General features: G+C 42.4%; 2 protein-coding genes across 5 annotated transcripts; both read left to right on the forward strand.

Moving 5' to 3' along the window:
• The first annotated feature begins 200 nt into the window (after positions 1–200).
• Positions 201–9051, forward strand: samd10a (sterile alpha motif domain containing 10a). 2 transcript variants are annotated; one of them, XM_020106761.2, is made up of 5 exons: positions 201–488; positions 2477–2658; positions 7372–7540; positions 7632–7772; positions 8673–9051. In XM_020106761.2, exons 1-5 carry the CDS (start codon positions 476–478, stop codon positions 8693–8695), a joined length of 528 nt encoding a protein of 175 aa, XP_019962320.1. In that variant the 5' UTR covers positions 201–475; the 3' UTR covers positions 8696–9051. The 2 variants fall into 2 exon arrangements, with proteins under 2 accessions (XP_019962320.1, XP_019962319.1); XM_020106760.2 differs by having other exon boundaries at positions 203–488; positions 8670–9051.
• A 937-nt stretch (positions 9052–9988) lies between these two features.
• uckl1a (uridine-cytidine kinase 1-like 1a) lies at positions 9989–18451 on the forward strand. Of its 3 annotated transcripts, none has more exons than XM_069526943.1 (15): positions 9989–10145; positions 13130–13317; positions 13450–13600; positions 13747–13917; positions 14098–14169; positions 14297–14486; positions 14569–14630; positions 14940–14956; positions 15149–15247; positions 15335–15428; positions 16470–16532; positions 16621–16743; positions 16966–17073; positions 17334–17490; positions 18017–18451. In XM_069526943.1, the coding sequence occupies exons 3-15, from the start codon at positions 13583–13585 to the stop codon at positions 18097–18099; spliced, it is 1257 nt and encodes a 418-aa protein (XP_069383044.1). In that variant the 5' UTR covers positions 9989–10145; positions 13130–13317; positions 13450–13582; the 3' UTR covers positions 18100–18451. The 3 variants fall into 3 exon arrangements, with proteins under 3 accessions (XP_069383044.1, XP_069383042.1, XP_069383043.1); XM_069526941.1 differs by having other exon boundaries at positions 13494–13600; XM_069526942.1 differs by lacking the exon at positions 9989–10145 and adding an exon at positions 10178–12305 and having other exon boundaries at positions 13494–13600.
• Positions 18452–21307: the final 2856 nt, after the last annotated feature.

Consider the following 21307-nt stretch of genomic DNA (forward strand, 5'->3'; position numbering starts at 1 on the left):
AGCCTTTTCATGCGCCTGTTTTTCAGTCTCCACTTGCTGCTGCGTTAATTACAGGGCCCGGGGCTGCACTTTGAGCTCGCTGCGCTCATGCGGGCTCTTGAGAAGAAGCCGCGCGTCCGATTCTCACGACACAGATAAAAAAAATACACACGCACGGAAAGCATGCATGCACTCAGACGCGCGCCCGCCTGAGCCCGTGGAACCAGTCAGTCAACTGCTCGGGGGCGCGCCTTTCTGTCCTCAACTACTTCAGACTCCTCCGGCAGCGGAGGACACCGTGCGCGGTCGGATTTTGAGGGATATTTCCCGGGGAGGATGAGGAGCGTCAGTCCTCCTTCCACACCTCACTCAAAGTTTTAAACACCAGAGAGGAAGAGGAGGAGGAAGAGGGTGCAGGACCCGCAGCAGCAGCAGCAGCAGCAGCTCCGGAGGCGATGGGAGACTTGGAGTAGCTTCACCCCGGCACTGAAACACCATGGCTGTGGACGGTAGGCAGCTTTACGCGCTATTTACAATGTGGACCAATTTCTTTAAAGTCGCTCAGATTCAATGGAAACTTCAAGTTGAAGCCACGTCTTGGTTCGTTCAGCTCAACACTTGTGGGACCGGTTTGTCAGGTGTGTCAGGGATTTGCATCTGGTGACAAGGCGCCTGCTGTAGCCTGTAAACCATCATTTAAGATTGAAAACATCACAGAGAGATGATGAGGTCATTTCATAAGGTTTTAATGAGGATACATGGGGGGGGGGGTCTGCTGATGGACAATGACCTGGTGCTGAAGTGGACAGCTCACTGGACAAAGCCAGCATCACCAGTTTGATGGAATCCTAAAGTTCCCCTTTAAAACCATTTAAATATTTTATTCTGCAAAACATAGGATGATCTATAGGTGAAGATTGGAGTTACACACTAACTCACAACATATAAGAAGATGCAAGTACATATTGTCCTCTGTCCATTCAAAACCTTTTTTGATCCGAGTTTTTGCATCTTTTATTTTATTCTGAATCCATTCGCCTATAAAGTGTGAGACAATCCAGGCTAACTGAATTTACTCTACACATATAAACAGACATGTGAGATGACATTTCTCATAGTAAGTAAAGGCAAATAAGATGGAGTAAATTAAGAACAGGATCGGGGTTGGAGCTCTGACGTTTGCCTGTGTGCCTTGCCTTAATGGTGACTATCATTGAGCAAAGCTGTTCAGTCTCAGCTGCGATCTCGCTGTGATTTACTCCACGATGAGGATCTCACCCTGTCGCCTCATCACATAATGTTTTGTGGCTGCAGCCTCCGACAGGAAACTGGCATTTTCTGTGTCGCATTTATGTCAGAAATACCAACCAAACTAAATCCAAAGGAAACGCTTCACAGTTTATTCAGATTTTAGTCAATGAAAGTGCTTTTTTGTGCAGTGGTTGCAGTTAATATATGTGTGTTAGTTAATGAGGACTTTTTCTTCCCATAGTAAAACTAGAGGGAAAAAAACCAAGTCAGACAAATGGTCTTAATTATCTGCATTTAAGTGAAAGCAGCACATTCATGTTTACAGCCGCAGCCTGGGGGAGTAATAAAGCTGTGAATGAAGGTTCATAAGCACACAGTGTTGGAGTTACACCTCAAAGAACCTAAAATGGCATGTAGAGTTTTATTCATAATAATCTAATGCTGCTGGTTTGCCTTGATGATCGCAGGGCTCTGATTTGCTCCACTTCTAAGCAGGAGATGTTGCATTGCAGAAAGGAAACAGCACAAAGAGAGAAACACCAAAAGACACTCTTTTCATCTCTTCAAACCCTCATGTCCCACGACACTCTCTGGTTCTGTGCTCCTTTCAGATTCTCTTAGTCAATTTAAGATAGGCTATTGAGAGTGCACGTTAAGACACACACACACATGAAACACATGTGCACACATGGCTCCAAAGCAGCAAGAAAATCCTTCCAATCTGGCACATGAATCAGTAATGACCCGTGGCCTCCTGCCAGATTCTGTGCCAGTAACAGCATGTTTACTGTAGTTGCACACTTTCTTTAATTACTGAATGTTGGGAAGCCACCTGCTGTTGAGTGAGCTTGGATGTCTGCCCGCAGGCCTCTTCGTAATGAAGAAAAAGTGGCTCATCTCACAGCTCTGACACCCCTCACCTGCAACACTGCACATACAAATACCTATACCTGACCACTGATATACAGGAATTACCCCAGAGCTCACCCAGGCTTAAAAAACTTTGAGCGTTGCATCACGCCTCCTCGGTTTCATCAGAGCAAGTACGAGCAGCAACTCAATGAGACCTAATGACTTAATCATGCCTGAATGACAAGCTGTCGAGGTGCGTTGGAATTAGTTTTCAAGTCATGCAGAGATATGGATGATTTTGCAGAGCAGCACTTGACTCTGTTTTGAGGTTTGTCGATAGTTGCATTCAGGTGCAGCTCTGTAATCACTACTCCTTCTCCTTTTATCTCGCCAGCGGCATCCAGTTTCAGTTTCTGCAGGCCAGCTGTGGAGTACAGAGCTCTGTCCGAGGACTTCAAGCACCAGCTGAGTCGACGGACAGGTGGGAACCTAACCTGGCATGATGGACGTGGACAGAAAACAGCAGGTGGCAGGACGGTGAAGCTGCTGCAGCAGCCAGGCACAGAGGCCTTGCAGGTACCTAACACCTACATGACCTCAACTCGTCAAACAGCATCTTCAGTTCACTGACTGATGAAGTGTGATAACCTCCAAGTTTTCTTTGTTTAAAGATTTCAAAAAACAAAGGATCAGAATTTAATGGATATAACTCTGGATGTGATTTGTTGTAGCAGTAAAATCGCTTGCGTTCAAAGTGAAAGTTGAATTATATTTGCTGTAGAAATAAGCAGGAAGAAGGTTCCTGGTTTAAATCCCAGTTGAGCCGGTGTCTCCCAATGTTTCTGCAAAGACATGCAAACTGGGGGTTAGGTTAATGGGAGTCTCTAAATTGCCTGTAAGTCTGAACGTGAGTTGGAATAGTTGTTTATCTCCTTATACCCGGTGATAAAGTGGCGACCTGTCCAGAGTGTAACCCCGCCCCCCCACCCAATGTCTGCTGGGATATAAATGATGGATGGATACCAGGAAACGTATGATTCATCAAAACTGTCGTTACCAACTGAGAATGTCGCTCCTTGCTGCTGAGATGAAGACTGCAGTGTTGGGTTCTGTGGCGTCACAGCACAGGGAGTCTTTTGTACAACACTGGTCATTTGGTTGATTCAATAGTGGCAGAAAAAGTTGTTTCTTATGTAACTTAAATCCAACAGCCACTGCAGGAGTGCTGTCATTGTCAGCTGATGCTTAGTCCATTATGTGTGATTCAATTACTTCCTAGGTTACTCGATGTCTTGATTAAAATCATGGGGCAACATACAGATTGGTGAGGTCAGAGAACTAGTTACCGTGAGTTTAAATAACCTGGTCAGACGTTAACCATAAAACGACTTCCACTAACTGTAGCTTCCACCTTTAGAGTGGAATACAAACTCAAAATCATAAGTCAGTTTAAATCACTAAAAGCATTTTTACATTCAAATACAAGCGTGTTGCTTCACATTCGTCGATACAGTGTTCATCTGTCCAAAATCAAAAATGGTGGCACTGTGTCAAACTGTACCACTGCCGCCAAATCAATCAATCAATCCAGTTTTAGTTGTATAGCCCAAACTACAAATCACAATTTCTCTCATAGGCTGAACGTGTGCGACATCCTCTGCCCTTAACCCTTTTAAATCTGGAAAAAACACAGAAACCTCAGAGGAATGTTGTTAGCTACTTTTGAGAGACTTAAAACGAAGCGTGGGAGCTGCATGTGCACGAAGACGTTTCACCAAATAATGTTGTTTTTGTACGATCTCAATATGAGGTAAACTTGTTATTGTGCAATTCCTGAAGTTCAGACTTCATAAAAGTAGGTTCATTCTGTCCATGCTTCAGTTCAAGCGGAGGTCAGCGGCAATTGGCTTTGACCCGAGATGCAGTGATGCATCTTGGGTGGAGTATTGTGCACCACATGCGCATTAACGAGAGGGTGCAAGCAAAAGCTCTTTGTCTTTATACAATATTGTGAGAAATGCAAAAAACATTTTAAAATTCAGTTCAACTTCAAACACTGGAATCACAGAAATGAACATTTGGTTTGAATAAATCTTTTCTTGGATTGATTCAAAATAACTGAAAAATAAATAATGCTTGTGTTTAATAGTCACTAAAGTTGGTGCATTACGAGTAAAAACAGATCATTAAAGACTTTCACTTTCAAAGTCATATAACAAAGCAAAATAACAAATCTAAAGCTCACTAATGGAATGAAATCTTTTCCTCGTCTTCTTATCAGTCGACATAAAAACCTTCCTCACTGACTCTTCTGTCAGATCTCTGTACGGAAACGTCTGAAAGAAAAATGTTGGTTAATGTAGTCAGTCACCGTCCACTGATGCAAATGGACACTTTGTTATCAGAGAATGGACGCTGCTCTCGCCCAGCGGGTTGGTGGGCACTAACAGCCTTTTAGCATGACTTCAATAGCACAGGTCCTTCAACACTTAACACTGCAGCATCACTGTGTTCCTCCTACTGAAGGCAGAGAGAAACAGCATCTAGTTTGATTCAGTCTGCGGTTGTTGTGTTAATAAGCATTACGCAAAGCCTTTTTTTTAAATAAATCTCTCAGTGTGAAACATCGTCCTTTCCAGTCGGGATTCTGTCTCAGTTTAAATTCAATCTTTCACTTGATAATGATTTTCTTTATCTGATGCAGCATTGTCTGCTCCCCACATTAGGCAATGATCCATCTTTTATTGTAAAATGGCCTCATTTAAAGCCCTCGGTAACAAGTCGGAGAGTCCGCGCCTTTGTCCTCGCCCCATGAAAGGCTCTTGAAAGACGGTTATGAGCTGAAGCTAAAGCTGCAGACGTAGAACTGGGCTGGGCTGATAACAGAGTTGTGTACAATGTGTTGTTTGTTTGCTTCAATCCTTTTGGATGCACATAACGTAGTGGTCGGTTTATTTTTGTCTTGAGGAACTTCAAGTTAATGAGAGTTGTGTGTTTGGAGAATGTGGAACATGTGTAAGTGTGTTTTACCGTCCTCCACTGTTCAGTGTGAAACTCTTATCCCCTCCTCCACTCTCCATCCTCCCTTCCATACCATGTGTATGGAACAAACCGTAAACACTCATTACATTCTCTCTCAGTCATATGAATTCCTCCATCTTTATCCAGCAGCTACCGCTATAGACACAGAACCACACAATACTTTCCGTAATCTTTTAAAGACACGTTTTCGTTGTCTGTTTGTCATGAAAGTCATTGTTCAAGTAAGAACATTCCTTAATTTCAGCTTCTGAATAGTGTTCTGCTTTTCTCCGTCTTATTCCATATTTAACTGAATATGCTCGTTTTTGTTTTTTTTACTATTGTTCAGACTAAACAAGTGATTTGAAGACGTCGTTTTGGGCTTCAGGAAATTGCGATTGTCATTTTTCATATTTTTCTGGCATCTGGACATTCAACAAAACAATGAATCACTTCATCAACAAAATAATTGCAGAAGAATTATTAATGAAAATCGTTGCTTGCAGCACAAGTGGTGACGAGGGGGATTTTTGGGGACAGTGTTTCGAATCCAGTCTGAGGAAATCTGAAAAACTCTGAACTCGCTGAATTTCTAAAAACTGATGAAAGAGCCGGCTCGATTAGTCCCCCGCAGTTTTACATCCAGTTTTACAAATTCAAAATAATTTATTATTGATGAAATGAGGAAAATGTTTGCACCGTGTTAAACACGCCGGAAACATCATTATGTTAAAATGGCTCACCAGAGAAGCACCAGAGCTTTGGCTGGAACTTCGTAACATCCACAATTTTAGAAATCAAAACATTCACACACTGACGCTGTGATGGCTGCAGTGCAAGATATTAAGGAGCACCATGCACTAGTCCAGTTACACAGTCAAAGTGTTACGTAAGTGTGGGTGTGAAGTGATAACAAAAAAAAAAGGGAGCGCTTCACAGAGCTGAGATGCTTTGCTCGTCAAGTCCAAGGATAAAAACAAAAACCCTCATAAAACACTGCGACCGCGGTGGTTTGGACGTCTGTCAATTTTTTATTTAACTTGGAAAGGAACCCACACATTGTAAATGAATGAGTCTTTGTAGTATTTCTGTTTCTGTTTGAGTATTTAGGATTTACTTGTTGTTACAGAAACACAACATTTGATATTTAACACATGCGCTTGTCATGGGAAATTAGATTTAAGTATAGGTTTCAGGTATAAGTGTGAGTATTAAGATGTTTTGAAGATTATGAACACGATTTTCATTCACTCGTCTGTTTGTTCTTTACGCAACACTTACCAGATTGCCACGAAACTTGGTAGAAGGATGCGGTGCGGGTATGTTTAGGAGACTGATATTTATGACTCTTGTGAAATAACTGGATCTAGATGTGGTTTCCAAAGGGAACTGTTGAGCCTGGGCAGCGGTGTGGGCATTCTGAGAGCCCTTCCAGTTTGATGAAGAGAACTCTTCTGCACAGATGTCTGATGAAGATGGCTGAATAAAGTAATTAACTCGATGAGCCTCAGTTCTCCTCTCTTGAATATATGAGCGTATTACCACGTGGATCTGTTTACAGAGAAGATTCTTAGAATTAAACAGTAACAAGTCATCAGTGTTATCTGACATATTAAAGTGTCTGGAGAAACTCTCAAAAGCCTCCAAGGTTTTACATCCTGTACATCTTTAAGATTAAAGAGCTGCATCTCAGGATCACACTTCGCTACACGCTCCTGTGTTAGTGCTGCTGCTGCTGATCTTCCTTCAGCACTGTTTGATCTGCACGCACATATGGTCGCAGTCGTCCCCGTGTGCTTTAATGAGTTGGAAACCTGTTCTCGTGCATGCATCTGCATATGAATCATGTACGTGTCTGTTCCATGACCTGAAAGTGTTGAATGCTGAATCGTCATCATTCAAACGCATCATTGAAGGAGTTTTCCTTCGTCAAGTGTTTTTTTTAATGCACAGTGTTTCGACACGTGTACTGTGAAAGCATTATTTCACACACCAACTCCCTCTGTAACTCTTCATTCCAGAAATTACATATTCAAAAGCTTTGTTATTAAAATAAAAAAGGCTCAAATGGGACTTTCACTGTAAAGCCCATTAAATGGTTGATGCTTGAAAATAACCATATAAACACCATCCGTTTAAGTTCTAACATAAAACATCTTAATCCAAAGCTTTCCTGCTGAGACCTAACGAGCTTTGTTCAGGTTAATAAAAAGATGCATTAAGCCACAGATTTCCTTTAGCACATTTCTGACTTTTCTCTGTTTTCAGTACCGTTCCAGTGACAATTATGGGATATATCACACGAGCCCAACACAGCCGAGCCTGATCCGCCCCGTCGTGCTCTGGTCACAGCAAGACGTTTGTAAATGGCTAAAGAAGCACTGTCCTCACAACTACCTGACCTACGTGGAGGCCTTCTCCCACCACGCCATCACAGGTCGCACTGCTAAGATATCTTTACAAGAACACACAAATGGAGAGGGAGGGAGGGAGACGTACGATTTTAACCCTCTGCTTTCACCTCACAGGCCGCGCGTTGTTGCGTCTGAACGGGGAGAAGCTGGAGAGGATGGGTTTAGTGCAAGAGACGCTTCGGCAGGAGCTGCTGCAACAGGTGCTGCAGCTCCAGGTGCAGGAGGAGGGACGCAACCTGCAGCTGCTCAGCAGAGGTGAGCTTCTCTTCTAGTTTTCTACCAATCATTTCAGAAACTAGTCCTTTTGAGGAAGCAGCAGAGCCAAAATTCTTTCAGCACATGACCTCCCTCTATAACTGCAGAAAAGCTTTTATAGAGATGTTCCAATCCAATTGTTCCCTTCCTGATACCAATGTTGTGTATTGGCTGACAGAGAGTACTGATCCGACACCAGTGTGTTTACATCTGAAAACTTGTATAACCTATTTCAACAGCTGAAGGCTCCTATACCTGTATGGACGTGATGATTACTACCTGTGTTGTATGGGCTGGCTCAGGTTAAACCCTTTGAAGAACACAAAGACAAACTCTTACATATGTGCACGTCAACATTTTACTTGTGGTACTTTCCAGCGTGAAATGCTCGACATTGCTGACACTTTGGAAACATTACTTGCCAGTGGTCGTTTTGTGCAACTGCTGTTTTGAAGCAGACTAGATGAAGTGAATTCTGCAAAAATAAAATTTCAGTTTCATCCGGGTGAAACTAATATTCTTAAAAGAGGTGGTTTTGGATCAGTACATAGATTTGCATACTCTCCGATGTCCGACCCTTCACTTCCTGCACTAGCTGAGGAATTTTCAACGCTGGTATCGGAACATCTTTAGTTTTTTCTAACCCACAAAGCTGACTTCAAGGTTTAGGTTTCGTACAGAAGCTTCTGTAATTAATGATGGTTTATCTGAGCATGCACCAGAGTTACCCACAGGAGCATGTTTCATGTTTGCAGAAAGACAGAAATGAAGTTCAGTCATGACTTCAGCTCTAGTCTGTTAATTAGTGAGCTTCAGAGGAGACGCTGTTTCCAGTCTTTATACTAAACTACATAAACAGTAGGAGAACTTTTTTTTATTAATGTTTTCTCTCTTCAGCAGGTTCCTTTGGAAAGATTTCATAGTCTGACCGCTGGACGAAGTGGACGCTGGGGATTTACTGGATATATGAAAACAAAAAACTCAAATGTGAATCACACTCGTGGAATCATTTCATCCAGCGCAGAGTGACGTCCTGAATTTTATATGAAATGGAAGTTGGAGGCTTTTCATTCACCGTGTGCACGATGAGCAGACGTCCTCTTCACGGACTGACCTGGAGCTGTGAAGAAAAAGCACCATGACAATCTGTTTCGTCAATTTATCTCTCTGCTCTGTGATTGAATACATCGACTAATCCTCTCTCTCTCGCTCTCTCTCCTTGAAACTTTTTTAAATGTCAGAAGAAAGAACAAATAAATAAAAAACATCAATGCCCTTATTTCTTTCTTTATTTTGCATATTCTCTTAGAAGTCAAAAGTGTGTGCAATGTATGGAAGCCCATTTCTGCCACTTTAAACTTCCGTAAGTATTTATAATGAGAAACTGAAAAACTGTTGCCGTGCACGTAGAAGACACAGATGAAGATGTCAACAGAGCTTCTGACGATAAGTGCCTGCAGCTGTGTCAACGTTCTTTAATCAAAAACACCTAATCTCCACAGCGGAGACGATACTTAACGTCCTGCTGCTCCACCCCTCACCTGAACGCTCTGGAGATTTACGTGTTGTTATTCTGTCTGAGCAGAGAATCTCCTGCTGCGTTGTTCATGTGTGAAAGACAAAGGAGAGCATGTCTGAAAAACTGCTTCGGTGACTCAGAGTAGAATCTGAGGCTCCTCTCTCAAAATAACGACTTTTTACCTCAAAATAACGACTTTTTACCTCAAAATAATGATTTCTTACCTCAAAATAATGATTTCTTACCTCATAAGTATGATTTAAAACACATTATTTACGGTCTCATAGTTAAAATACACATTTTATTTATCATATACACCAAACATATAGTACGACATGCACTTGTTAATCTCATAATTTGATTTGCCATCATAACGTTTTTTTTAATCTCATCATTTTTTATTTTCAATCATCATTATGATTTATTAATCTCATAATTCTGATTTACTATGATAATTATTCCTTCCTTAGTGTGATTTACCATCATAACTACGACCTTTTAAACCGATGATTTTGATTTACTTTTATAATTATTCCTTTTAAATCTCACATTTCTGATTTCCCATCTTGTTTATTCTGTCTCAATCCTTTAATTTGATTTACTATCATAACTCACAACATGAGTTTGCATTCATCTGTTTATTTATTTTTCTTTCACTGGCACAAATCAGCTTCCATAGCTTCTCCCCTCAGAGAGGTGGTGGAGACACGTGACGTCGGACTACATTACCCACAATCCCTCAGCTCGGTTAACCAGGAATCATCCATGGCTTCAACCGGCCGGTGCCGGCTCCGAGGTCGCTGGATCCCCATGGAAACGGAGTTCGGGAGAACAATGTCGTCCCGCTCGGACAGGTTTGATGCTCAGGATGATTTTTAACATGTGTTTGGGTTCGATTCCCGGAAAAGATCATTTCTATTGAATCTGCAGCAGCGTCTTGATCCTGTGACGCTGACACACTGAGTCCTGTCTGCTGCAAACACTGAATACACGCGACAGGTCTCATCTTTATTAATAATATTAATGATGATGATGATGGTGATGATGATGGTGATGATGATGGTGATAGCTTCGGATCAGTGAGTTTCATATTGTGACAGGACGCTGGATGCAGATTCATCCAATGCGTCAAAACGCGCAGGTCTCCAGAAGAAGCTGATGTTGTTGCGTCACACGAACGAGAAACCACGAGATTATCCTTCAGATACAAGTAATGTGCAATAAAATATGTAATAAAACACCAATACTGACAGTTTCCATTCTGCAGACTGGAACTCACTCGTGTTATACACAGGTACATCTTATGCAAATCCTGTTCTTTATCGAGTCACAATCTGAAATGATTGAAATTAGCCTCAAATGTATAAAAGTTGTATTTGAAACTTCTTAAATTCCAGTTTGATATAATGAACCCTGGCCTGTCTGAGCGGTGCTGGAACATCTCACCTGCTTCTTATTCGTGCACAGTGGTGATAGAAGGATATTTAAATACCTAAGTGTGTAATATTCAAGTAAAATTCAATTCAAAACTAGATGCAGGTAAAAGTAGACGAACCCCCTCAGTGTTCATGGATGTATAATAAGGCATCAAGGGTTTTGCCTGTTTATTATTATTTTCTGCAAAGTAACTACAGTTGTAATAAATGTTTTTAATATTCCTCTGAGTAATGTGCTCAAGTAGAATTTTAAAAACAAACAAAACAATTCTTAAGTCCAGTACTTAGTTACCAATCATGACTATTGTACTCAAACGTAAGGTACTTGTACTCCACTAGATAACTAATATTTTAAATATCAGAAAATTATGAAAAAGCCCATTGTAGCGTCTGCCAATGTTTTGCTTTGTTTAAACTCCAATATTTTCAGTTTGCAATAAAATTACTCTCTTGGGAACTTTCTCATGTTCAGTATTTTTACCTTTTAAAAATAATATTTTTGACAATTAATCAAAATAGTTCCTGATTTTGTCGTTTCAGCTTCAGATCAAATGATAAAATCAGCGCCACCAACTGAAACATTAAAATTCTATTTAAGCATTAATGCATCACTAATGATGATAATGACCCAATAACATGTGATGATCAGACAGTAACACACTATTATATTTACAATAGTATTTGCTGCTAATACTTCTACTTTAGTAAAGTTTGACATTCAGGACCTTAATTTGTAACAGAGCGGTTTTGTAATAAGATGTTTTTACTCAAGTAAAAAACCTCAGTGCTTCTTCCTATCTGTCGTTATTCGTCTGTACTTTTATTTATACAATTTAAAGTTATTTCAAGCCCTGTATAAATAAATATGGCTTCAAGTTGCTTAACTTGAAGAAAGGACTTCAACAGTAATAAGTGTTAAAAACTAAAACATTACTCAGCTCAAATAAGCACGTCTCTGATTCAGCCTCGTCAGAGCAGGAACAGATACTTTACCAAGTCTGAAGTGATTAGTCGAGTAAAGAATTAGTATATGTCCTATTTAAATAAGTTTTTTCAATACTATTAAAATATGATTTAATAAGGATTAAAGGTTGAGGTTGTTTTTTCAAGCAATGTGTGTGTTTGAATCAGAGAGAGGAAGGAGCAGCTGTCCTCTTTTTGATTACAGGAGCATCTATTAATATCAGCAAAGCAGCTCTTTGCTGTCAGTGTTGCAGTGATCCTCTTAGTGTTTGTCCTACACACACACACACACACACACACACACACACACACACACACACACACACACACACACAGAGGTGGACGGGCAGAGAAGGACAGGTGGAGAGGAGAGAAGAAGTCAGATCTGTGTTGATTGTTTGGCCTCCACAGAGACAGTTAAAGCAGAAACAGCTGTAATTTGCACACGTACACGTCTCCGCTCGGTGTCATTACTGGGGGCGGTTGTTTGGGCGAGGTTGCCACGGTGACAGACGAGCTGGACGGTAGGAGGTTGTCGTCCGCAGCAGACATGACTCTGCTGGACGGCACAGGAGCCAGGATCTCTGGCTGCTGGTCCCTGAGGTCAGACTGCAGGTAAGATCGGACTGTTTGTGTTGTTTTCTGTCAGTGCACAGGCTTCACAAAGCTCTCACAAACACGCACGCACACACACACACACACACACACACACACACACACACTGGATGTGCGTGTGTGGGTCATGAATAGTCTGTGAACAGGGTTTGCAGAGAGGTCAGAGGAAGTGCAGGTTGTGGGTTATGCTTGCAGGGATTGTGGAGTGTTGTATTTGTGTTGGGTCTCAGAGGTTTTGCTTCTAGTGTGTCATCACTGAACAAACATTTTCAAACTGCAAAATGCAAAACACTCATTAGCCGTCCCTCCCTTTCATTTACGGTTTGTCTCGTTTTGTGTGCGTATTTGTAGTCGTCGTGTTTCGTGTGAACGAGCAGAGTTACTAATTACAGCCGGCGGGAACAGAGTCCCTGAATGTGTCTCCAGAGGGTGTGACGCAAAAACCCGGCTGACTTTATATCTTCTGTAGTAAACGGTGGTGTGAGTCAGATCTTAATTACAGTCGTCAACACTGTGACGAGCCGGTCAGAGAACTGAAGCTTTGACACTGTGAAGGAAGAAGATGTTCAAGTACAACAGTACATTTATCTTTTCATTTTCAAAATGTATGTGACATAAGAGTACAAGTACTAGTGTTACGTTTTAGAATTGTTACGTTCCACCACTCACCCTCAGAGAAGTTTATCTACAGATGTCATCAGCTGATCAACCGTCTTACACAACAACACACAACAATGTGTTTGTGTAACCACACAAAAATGTCTTCCTGGACTTCAGGCTGTGGGACTTCAGCCTGTAACCTGTCCTGCTGTGTCTCTTTGCAGTGGCAGTGGGGAGGACTCGTTGGACCGGCTGCTGCCTCCTCTCGGGGCCCCTCGCAGGAGGAGCACTAACTCGCTGAGTACAACAGAGCCTCCTCTGCTGCGCACGGGCACACGCACCATCTACACCGCCGGCCGACCTCCCTGGTACGACGAGCACGGAGCTCAGTCTAAAGATGCCTTTGTCATCGGTATGAGACCCACTGGTTTTACTCGTCCTGACAGTTTCTTTCACTACCTTCATGTTGTGCTGCTGACCTCATATTCTCATTATGCCCCTTGAACACTTTCCTGCAATCGCACGTGCATCCCACCATCATCAGGTTCACCCTGAGAAGCAAACATAATGGCTCTTGTGGATCTGCAGGCTTGTGCGGGGGCAGCGCCTCAGGAAAGACCACCGTGGCCAATAAGATCATCGAGGCTCTGGATGTGCCGTGGGTCGTGCTGCTCTCTATGGACTCGTTCTACAAGGTGAGAGTCACTCACACCAAGCTGCACAAAATTACAGACACTGGTAGATGTCGTAAATATGCCGGATTGTTTTGTGTCAACGTCAAACCTCTCCTTTGAATCCAACATCCTGTGAACCTGAACATTATTCTGCTGCGTGTTTACAGGTTTTATCTCCGGAGGAACAGACCCTGGCAGCGAGCAACGACTACAACTTCGATCATCCCGGGGCGTTTGACTTCGAGCTGCTGGAGGCCACCCTCAGAAAACTGAAGCAAGGCAAGAGTGTGAAGATCCCGGTGTACGACTTCACCACGCACGGACGACAGAAAGACTGGGTGAGTCCTGCGGAAAACTTCTCACTGATGATTTGAACTGGATTCACTTTTTCTCCGTAAACATGTTTTCCCTCATAAACTTGTTTCTCAAAGTGAAACTCTGCAGCTTTAATCTTTTAAACGGACTCTTCGTGCTGCAGCGTTCTGCTTTGAACCCTCCTCTTCCTCCTCTTTCTGCAGAAAAATGTTTACGGTGCCAGCGTGATTATATTTGAAGGAATTATGTCTTTCGCGGACAAAGAGCTCCTTCAGGTAAGCCGGTGTGTTTTCTTTTTGATGAATCCTTGTATCATCAGCAGGTATTGTTTGAGCAGCTGCAGCTTTTGCCGAAGTGAATTTTACCGAATCGTTCTCGGGCGTTTGCTCTTCCCACCTGCAGCTCCTGGATATGAAAATCTTTGTGGACACAGACTCAGACATTCGACTGGTCCGCCGGCTCCGCAGGGACATCACAGAGCGCAGACGGGACATTGAAGGCGTCATCAAGCAATACAACAAGTTTGTGAAGCCGGCCTTTGAGCAGTACATCGAGCCGACCATGAGGCTGGCGGATATCGTCGTGCCAAGAGGTTAGAGAAGATTTTCACCTCCTCATGTTTCATACAGAGAACACAGCAGCAAACGCCTCTCACTGTGTTTCATTGTTTTCAGGTGGAGGGAATATGGTGGCCATCGATCTTATAGTCCAGCATGTTCACAGCCAGCTGGAGGAGGTGAGGGGCAGAAACACAGACAGAGAGAGAGGGTGGCGCCACCATGTGTCCGAAAGGCGTAACACCAAACTGTCCAATAACCTAAAATCAGAGCTTCTCAGTCCCCTGGAGTTCAATATTTTTGAAGACTGGTGATCATATTGTAACAGGGTTTCTGCAGGGTCATAAAATAAAAAGTTAAAATATCTTGAGCAAGGTCTTAAACCAGGATGATAAGGAATTAACAATGACTGATATCAGCAGCCTCATCATTTAAAATCCTTTATTTCTTCTGACTACCTTTATCTTATTGTCCTTCTCTTTATGCAGCGTGAGCTCAGTGTCAGGTACGCTGATCCACATTCTGACTTTGCCTTCTGTGATTTTGGTTTTCTTATTGTGTGGTCTCTCTCTGGTTCGTCTTTTGAGTTGACCGACTGGGTCTTTGTGATATTTCTCTGTCGTATTAACGTCAAACTGCTTCATTTGACGAGTGAGTGAAACCCTGACGATCTGAACAACCCGTCCTCTGTCCCCAGGGCTCTCCTGGCCTCCGCTCAGCAGACTCAGCCTCTGCCCCAGACGCTCAGTGTGTTGGAGAGCACGCCGCAGGTGCGGGGCCTGCACACCATCATCAGGTGAGCTGCCCTCCTCTGCAGCTTTGTGTCCATGCAGCAGTTCCCTCAGTGTGAGCGTTAAAACACTTTATTTATGCTCTCCCGCAGGAACCAGGAAACCAGTCGAGATGAGTTCATCTTCTACTCAAAGAGATTAATGCGGCTGCTGATAGAACACGCTCTCACTTTTCTACCATCTCAGGTACTTCTGCTGTTTAAGTGGTTATCATCAATGTTTTTATGTTAACAATCGATCACTCGTCCTGCACTACCACGCTTCGCCATGTGAAACGTCTTCTTGTGGTGACGAGCCCACAGATAATTATCACCAGTAGTTTCCCCCCTCAGCTCTACAGAGTTTTACAGCCTCTGTCAGGTCGTTAATGTGCTTCACTTAGCTTCACTGTTGTGGTTCAGTCTCACTCATCTAATTGTTTTAAAACTGGAGCTGCTTTTTTTAATGAAAAGGCTCTGATGCTCCAACTGTACAAAACCTGCTCTGCTCCAAATGGCAGTTCGACAAAATCAGCGACATTTAGCAGCTCTCTCTCAGGTGTCGCCTGAAATTTCCATCCGTCCATTATCTGTTCTGCGTCGTGCGGTTGCAGCCAGCTCCAGCGGAAGTTGGGCGAGGCTACACCCTACACAGGTCTCCAGCATGTGGCAGACATACAAAGACAAAAATCAATCATACTCACATTTGCAATTCAGAGTCTCCAGTTAGTGTTTGGACTGAGGGAGGAGCAGGAGTATCTGAAAAGAACAAACAACAATGCAGAAGAGACGAGGAGATTATGCAAACTGTAGATTTCTTATGGTGATGTTGCTGGATGTGCAAATAAGAAACTGTCAAGGTGATGGTTTGTGATGTGTTCACAGATTGTTGTCAGTGTCCCCATGTGGTTTCTGCTCGAGATCATTATAATAATCACACTGTTTTCAAAGCGTCATTACTGTTTTTACTTAATCTGCGTCCGTGCACATCGTTTCTAAAATAAAAGCTTTTAAGCAGGTAACTCAGAAATGATTGAGAAATAGTTTTTAAACAGTAACAAGCCAACAATGCGCCTGAGAAAAATAAAAGTGTCTGAACACTCATTGTGATGCACTGCCTGTTGTGTCTGAGACAAAGTTCAAGTCGCTGCTCGTTGGTTTTCTAAACCACAGCCGCCTGGAAACTATCTTAAGGGAGCAGATTTTGTTTTAGTTTGTTAAAACTCTTTTCTTGTGTATCCACTAACAGGCGTGTGTAGTTCAGACTCCACAGGGCCATGAGTACGAGGGCCGCAGCTACAACGGGAGAGGGGTGAGTAATGCTCTTGTTTTACAAGGTCTTGTTAACTTCCAGTCGGATTGTGTCCTCAGGGTTTTTGTCATCGCATTCGTCCCCACAGATCACCGGTGTGTCCATCCTGCGGGCAGGAGAGACCATGGAGCCCGCCCTGAGGGCCGTGTGCAAGGACGTCCGCATCGGCAAGATCCTCATCCAGACCAACCTCGACTCAGGCGAACCAGAGGTAGATATGAATGAGATAGATGAATATCTTTACTGTAACTGTGCTCAAGATGCGAACGTGTGTTACATTTTTGTCGGATCACATGAGATAAAAGATGAAAATGTTTCTTTTCTTGTTTTTTTTTATTTATTTTTATTCTTCCACATGATGTGTCTCCGTGGTAACTACCCTTCCTGATTTTGTAACCATGGTAACCTGTCTCCTCCTCTCTGGCCTCGCCAGCTGCATTACCTGCGTCTGCCCAAAGACATCAGTGAAGATCATGTCATCCTAATGGACAGCACAGTGTCCACCGGCGCTGCTGCCATGATGGCGGTACGAGTCCTGTTGGTGGGTGCAGATTAACATCATTACTCGTCAGTAAGAACAGGACCCCCCCCCTCACCTCTTTGTTCTGGTGACGGTTGATTAGCTGCAGAGAGAAATGTCAAATAATTTTTTCCCTTTGCTTTCTACTTTAATTATTCTCCTGTTAATGATAATTATGATAAAGCAGGTATTTACAGTTGTCACCGTGTGTGTGTGTGTGTGTGTGTGTGTGTGTGTGTGTGTGTGTGTGTGTGTGTGTGTGTGTGTGTGTGGCTGAGCAGGATCACGAGGTACAAGAGGATAACATCATGTTGGTGTCGCTGTTGATGGCAGAGCTCGGGGTTCACTCTGTAGCCTATGCCTTCCCGAAAGTGAAAATCATCACCACCGCCGTGGACAAGAGTCTGGACGATAATTTACATGTAATTCCTGGTATCGGTAAGACAACACGCACTCCAACACGTTTTTATAACTTTACAGCAGAATCAGAGCACATCTGTCACAGAGTTTGTCCAAAGTAGAACTCATGTGCCTGTTTCAAGACTCTCAGCCTTTGACGAACTTTGTATAAAAGTCACGTCATGATCTTTTCAGCCTTCACAACTGTTTTAGTTTTACCCAGGAAATAAAAAGTAACCAGGGTCTTTGCTGCAGATGACAGAAAATAAACATCTGTGTTTCGAGCTGACAGATTTCATTTCATGTCCCAGCAGATTCTAATTTTATGCCTGTGTCACTTCAAACTCTTCTCTCGATCACTTCTGTAACTAAACGGCACAGTATCAGATCGAGCAGTCTCTTTTCTGTGGACACAGATTATTACATTAAGATGAATATTTAATGTAGTATGTTATATCAGTTGATTGTTTAGTTTGAATAATCAATCAAACATTATGTATTCTAGTTGTGTTTTTATTGTTTTCTTTGGACACATGTCTCTGAGTCCACTGTTGTGTGTTTTCAGGGGACTTTGGGGACCGGTACTTTGGGACAGACGGGTTGGACACCTGGAGCGATGACGAGGACGGAGAGCAGCCGTCATACTGACATGAACATCTGTGAGCCTCCGTGAAAGAAAATACAAACTCTACTTGAAAACTTCTCTTATTGTTCAACAGTCACATTCACTTTTCTGTGTACTGTGCAGTAACTTTTATACTGTGTACGCACGAGGGATGTTCTGCTCTGTTTACAACTGAGGGTTCATCGTGAATATTTTCATACTCACAGGATCACATAGGTCAAACAGTGCCATTACCTTTAAAGGAACAATAATGCAACAACAACAATACACTAAATTAATTTACTCTGGACTGAGTTGCACCATAGACTGTAAATAAAGATGGAGGACGTATCTCCACCTACTCTCACGATCCAGAAATAAAGGGAATGGATATGAAGGCTGCCATCTTGTGCATGTGGAGCCAGAGTCTGTGCTGGGATATTTAATAACTAATTAAAGGTTCAGTGTGTAGAATTTAGTGACATCTAGTGGTGAAGTTGCTTATTGCAGCTGAATACCCCTCACGTGACCCTCCCCTTCCAAACATGAAGGAGAAGCTGTGGTAACATTCAGTTGTCTGGGCTATGGTCAAAAACATGGCGGCCTACGTAAAGAGGACCTGCTCCTGAGGCAAATATATAGTATTTAAACATAAAGGTCCGTTCTACGGTAAAGAAAACAACAAATCATACAATTTAGATGAAAAACATTAGTGAAAACATCAACAGGATTATTTTATATTAAATAAATATCTTTCACGTAAATCTTACACACTGGAACTTTAAAACCGAACCTACCGGAAAAACTTGAACAAACATCAGTGTGAAAAATTCAGCCTAAAATACAGAAACTGTCTTATTTTCTTTAACTTTTTTGTTTGGTCCATGTCCTATCCACTAACATGGAGTAGGTGGCTTTTATGACCTATAATGCAACCAACCACCAGATGGCGATGGGGATGCTTTGGCTTCACTTTTGGGAGCTGTCTCCTCTTGCATCTTTACTTAGAGTCTTGGTTTGCAGCCGGAAGTATTAGTCGGTAATTAATCGAATGAGGTTGCACCATTAAAACTTAAGGAATATTGTGACGAGTTAGGACTCGAGTAAAGTGTGTGTGTGCTCTGTTTGTGTGCTTTGAGCTAACATCATGCTAACATGTAAACCTGTGAAACTTGAATGTAATGTTTATATATGAAGGTCGTGAACTGAAGCTAATGCACGACTACGCAAGGTTTAGATTTTAGGAATCGTTGGTGCAACCTGCTTATGAAAATGTTCTCAGGCCTTGTCTGCACTAGTGTGGATATTTTTTGAACAGAAACTTTCACTACTTTCACGTTTTGTTTAAAAAAAAAAAAAAAAAAAATCTCCGTCCACAAGACCTTCGTCCAAAAGAGAACGCAAAAACAACTACAAACGTTCCTACAAGCATGCCGGGCCAGTAGGTGGCGATAAAGTCAACACAGCTGTTCCGCGTTTGCAAAAAAAAATCCGTTTTTGTCATTTAAAATGTTATTTGCAATTTCAAAATGTCTGCATTAGTGTGGCCAGAGGCTCTTTTACATTTTAAAATAATGAGCTCACAGTCAAATCGAAGTCATACATGTTATATTTGCGGATATTTAAAAGGGAAACTATCATTTTCAGCTTGGGCTTTCAAAAGCCCGGTGAGCTTATTGCAAATCTTAAATTCAGGGTATGAAGGAGGATCAGAGAGATTTAATTCAGGTTTAGTTTTCAGATCTCACTGCCTCGTTCGACTCCCATCGAGAAAAATGAGGTGCTGCCATCATATATATATATATATATATATATATGAACTAATCATGGAGGTGTGATTCTCAGTGGGAGGTCACGTGATTATTTCCCATGCTCCTCTGACTCTCAGGTTCAGACCCAGGCCAACTTACCTCCCTCTCTGCTGCACTTTAAAGCCTGAAGGGGTCAGTACAGCTCACTCTTAGCTTCTCTGTGATTTATAGTGTTTGAGGAATCTGTGTATGTTCACGTAGGAACGCACACGGACTCACCTGAATCACTTCTGTTGCACAAGTTAGAATCAGCTGATCTGATGTGTTGAGTGGCAGATTTTGCAGAAATGGAAACGTCCCCCGTGGCTCGTGGGTTTGTACCAAACGAGCCGATGCAGGCTGCAGTGTGGTGACGCTCGGTTAGAAACATGTAAGGTAGAGATAACGATGTCATTTCAGGTTACACGTTGAGCAGTAAAAAACCTTGAGCCTCTGAGTTTCTGCTCCCTCTTGTGTTTTCACTGTTGACTCCACACACACACACACACATACACACACACACACACACACACACACACACACACACAGGCCTCGTGATGCCTGTTATGAGACGGAGGTTGGTAATGATATTATTCCCTGGACAGTTTGTGACCTTATGCTCTGTATTATCTCGTCTGTGATTCTTTCACTGACTCTGACAATAACATCCATGTCGTTAACCCCCTCATCATTGTAGCTGTCAATGTCTCCTCATCCTCACACCTGCAGCGTCTCCTGCTCCTACGTGTGTGTTTTATTTTGTGTGTGTGTGTGTGTGTGTGTGTGATCGCTCCTCACCGAGCGGGTGACACTGTGATCACGGATGTCATACAACGCACGCTGTATTCTCCAAGACAGAAGAAGACTCGCTCGCCCATGTGACTGCTGCCTCAAGGTTAACCTGTTACCATGGAGACAGGCCCACCAATGAAAATTCAGCAGACGGTTGCGATGTTGACTGCAAGCTTTTTGTTTTAAGGGGTGACCTATTTTTTTTTTTTTTCTTCCTCCCCCCCTACTCAGACGCAGACCCCACTACACATGAGCACGTGCACACAGACATTCACACGGATGAAAAAGAAAAACATGGGAAGGCTACTCACACACACACACACAGGTTGTAAGCTTGTACACAAAAGAAGCAGCCTCAGATCTGAAATAAATCGTGAAAATATGTATTAAAATGACACACTTTAAAGATCTTTTCTTATTTAATCCTAAGAATAGAAGTGCAGAGGTTTGTTAAGATTTTTTCTTTCCTCTTGCAGGACTGAAGACGAATATCTAACGTTTAAATTAGAAAGAAAGTCTTCCTGCGGCAGAGTGAACTGAATTCTGCCTCCTCTCCGTTTTAATAACTGACACTATGAGATAAAGCGAGCGTTTGTTTTTTTAAAGTGCCACTTTATTACAAAAGTATAAACTTGACTGACATTTCATGAATAGTAATCTTGATATAAAA

The sequence above is a fragment of the Paralichthys olivaceus genome, chromosome 6, assembly GCF_024713975.1.
Source record: "Paralichthys olivaceus isolate ysfri-2021 chromosome 6, ASM2471397v2, whole genome shotgun sequence".
Taxonomy (NCBI): Eukaryota; Metazoa; Chordata; class Actinopteri; order Pleuronectiformes; family Paralichthyidae; genus Paralichthys; species Paralichthys olivaceus.

What these genes read in the sequence shown, in the direction of transcription:
- samd10a (XM_020106760.2), top strand. An exon ending in CAGGCACAGAGGCCTTGCAG is followed by an intron (nt 2,659 to 7,371) that starts GTACCTAACACC and finishes CTCTGTTTTCAG; the next exon opens with TACCGTTCCAGTGACAATTA. An exon ending in CCTGCAGCTGCTCAGCAGAG is followed by an intron (nt 7,773 to 8,669) that starts GTGAGCTTCTCT and finishes TTCTCTCTTCAG; the next exon opens with CAGGTTCCTTTGGAAAGATT.
- uckl1a (XM_069526941.1), top strand. Translation starts at nt 10,057, where the DNA reads ATGGCTTCAACCGGCCGGTGCCGGCTCCGAGGTCGCTGGATCCCCATG. An exon ending in GCAGCTACAACGGGAGAGGG is followed by an intron (nt 16,533 to 16,620) that starts GTGAGTAATGCT and finishes TCGTCCCCACAG; the next exon opens with ATCACCGGTGTGTCCATCCT. An exon ending in TCGACTCAGGCGAACCAGAG is followed by an intron (nt 16,744 to 16,965) that starts GTAGATATGAAT and finishes TGGCCTCGCCAG; the next exon opens with CTGCATTACCTGCGTCTGCC.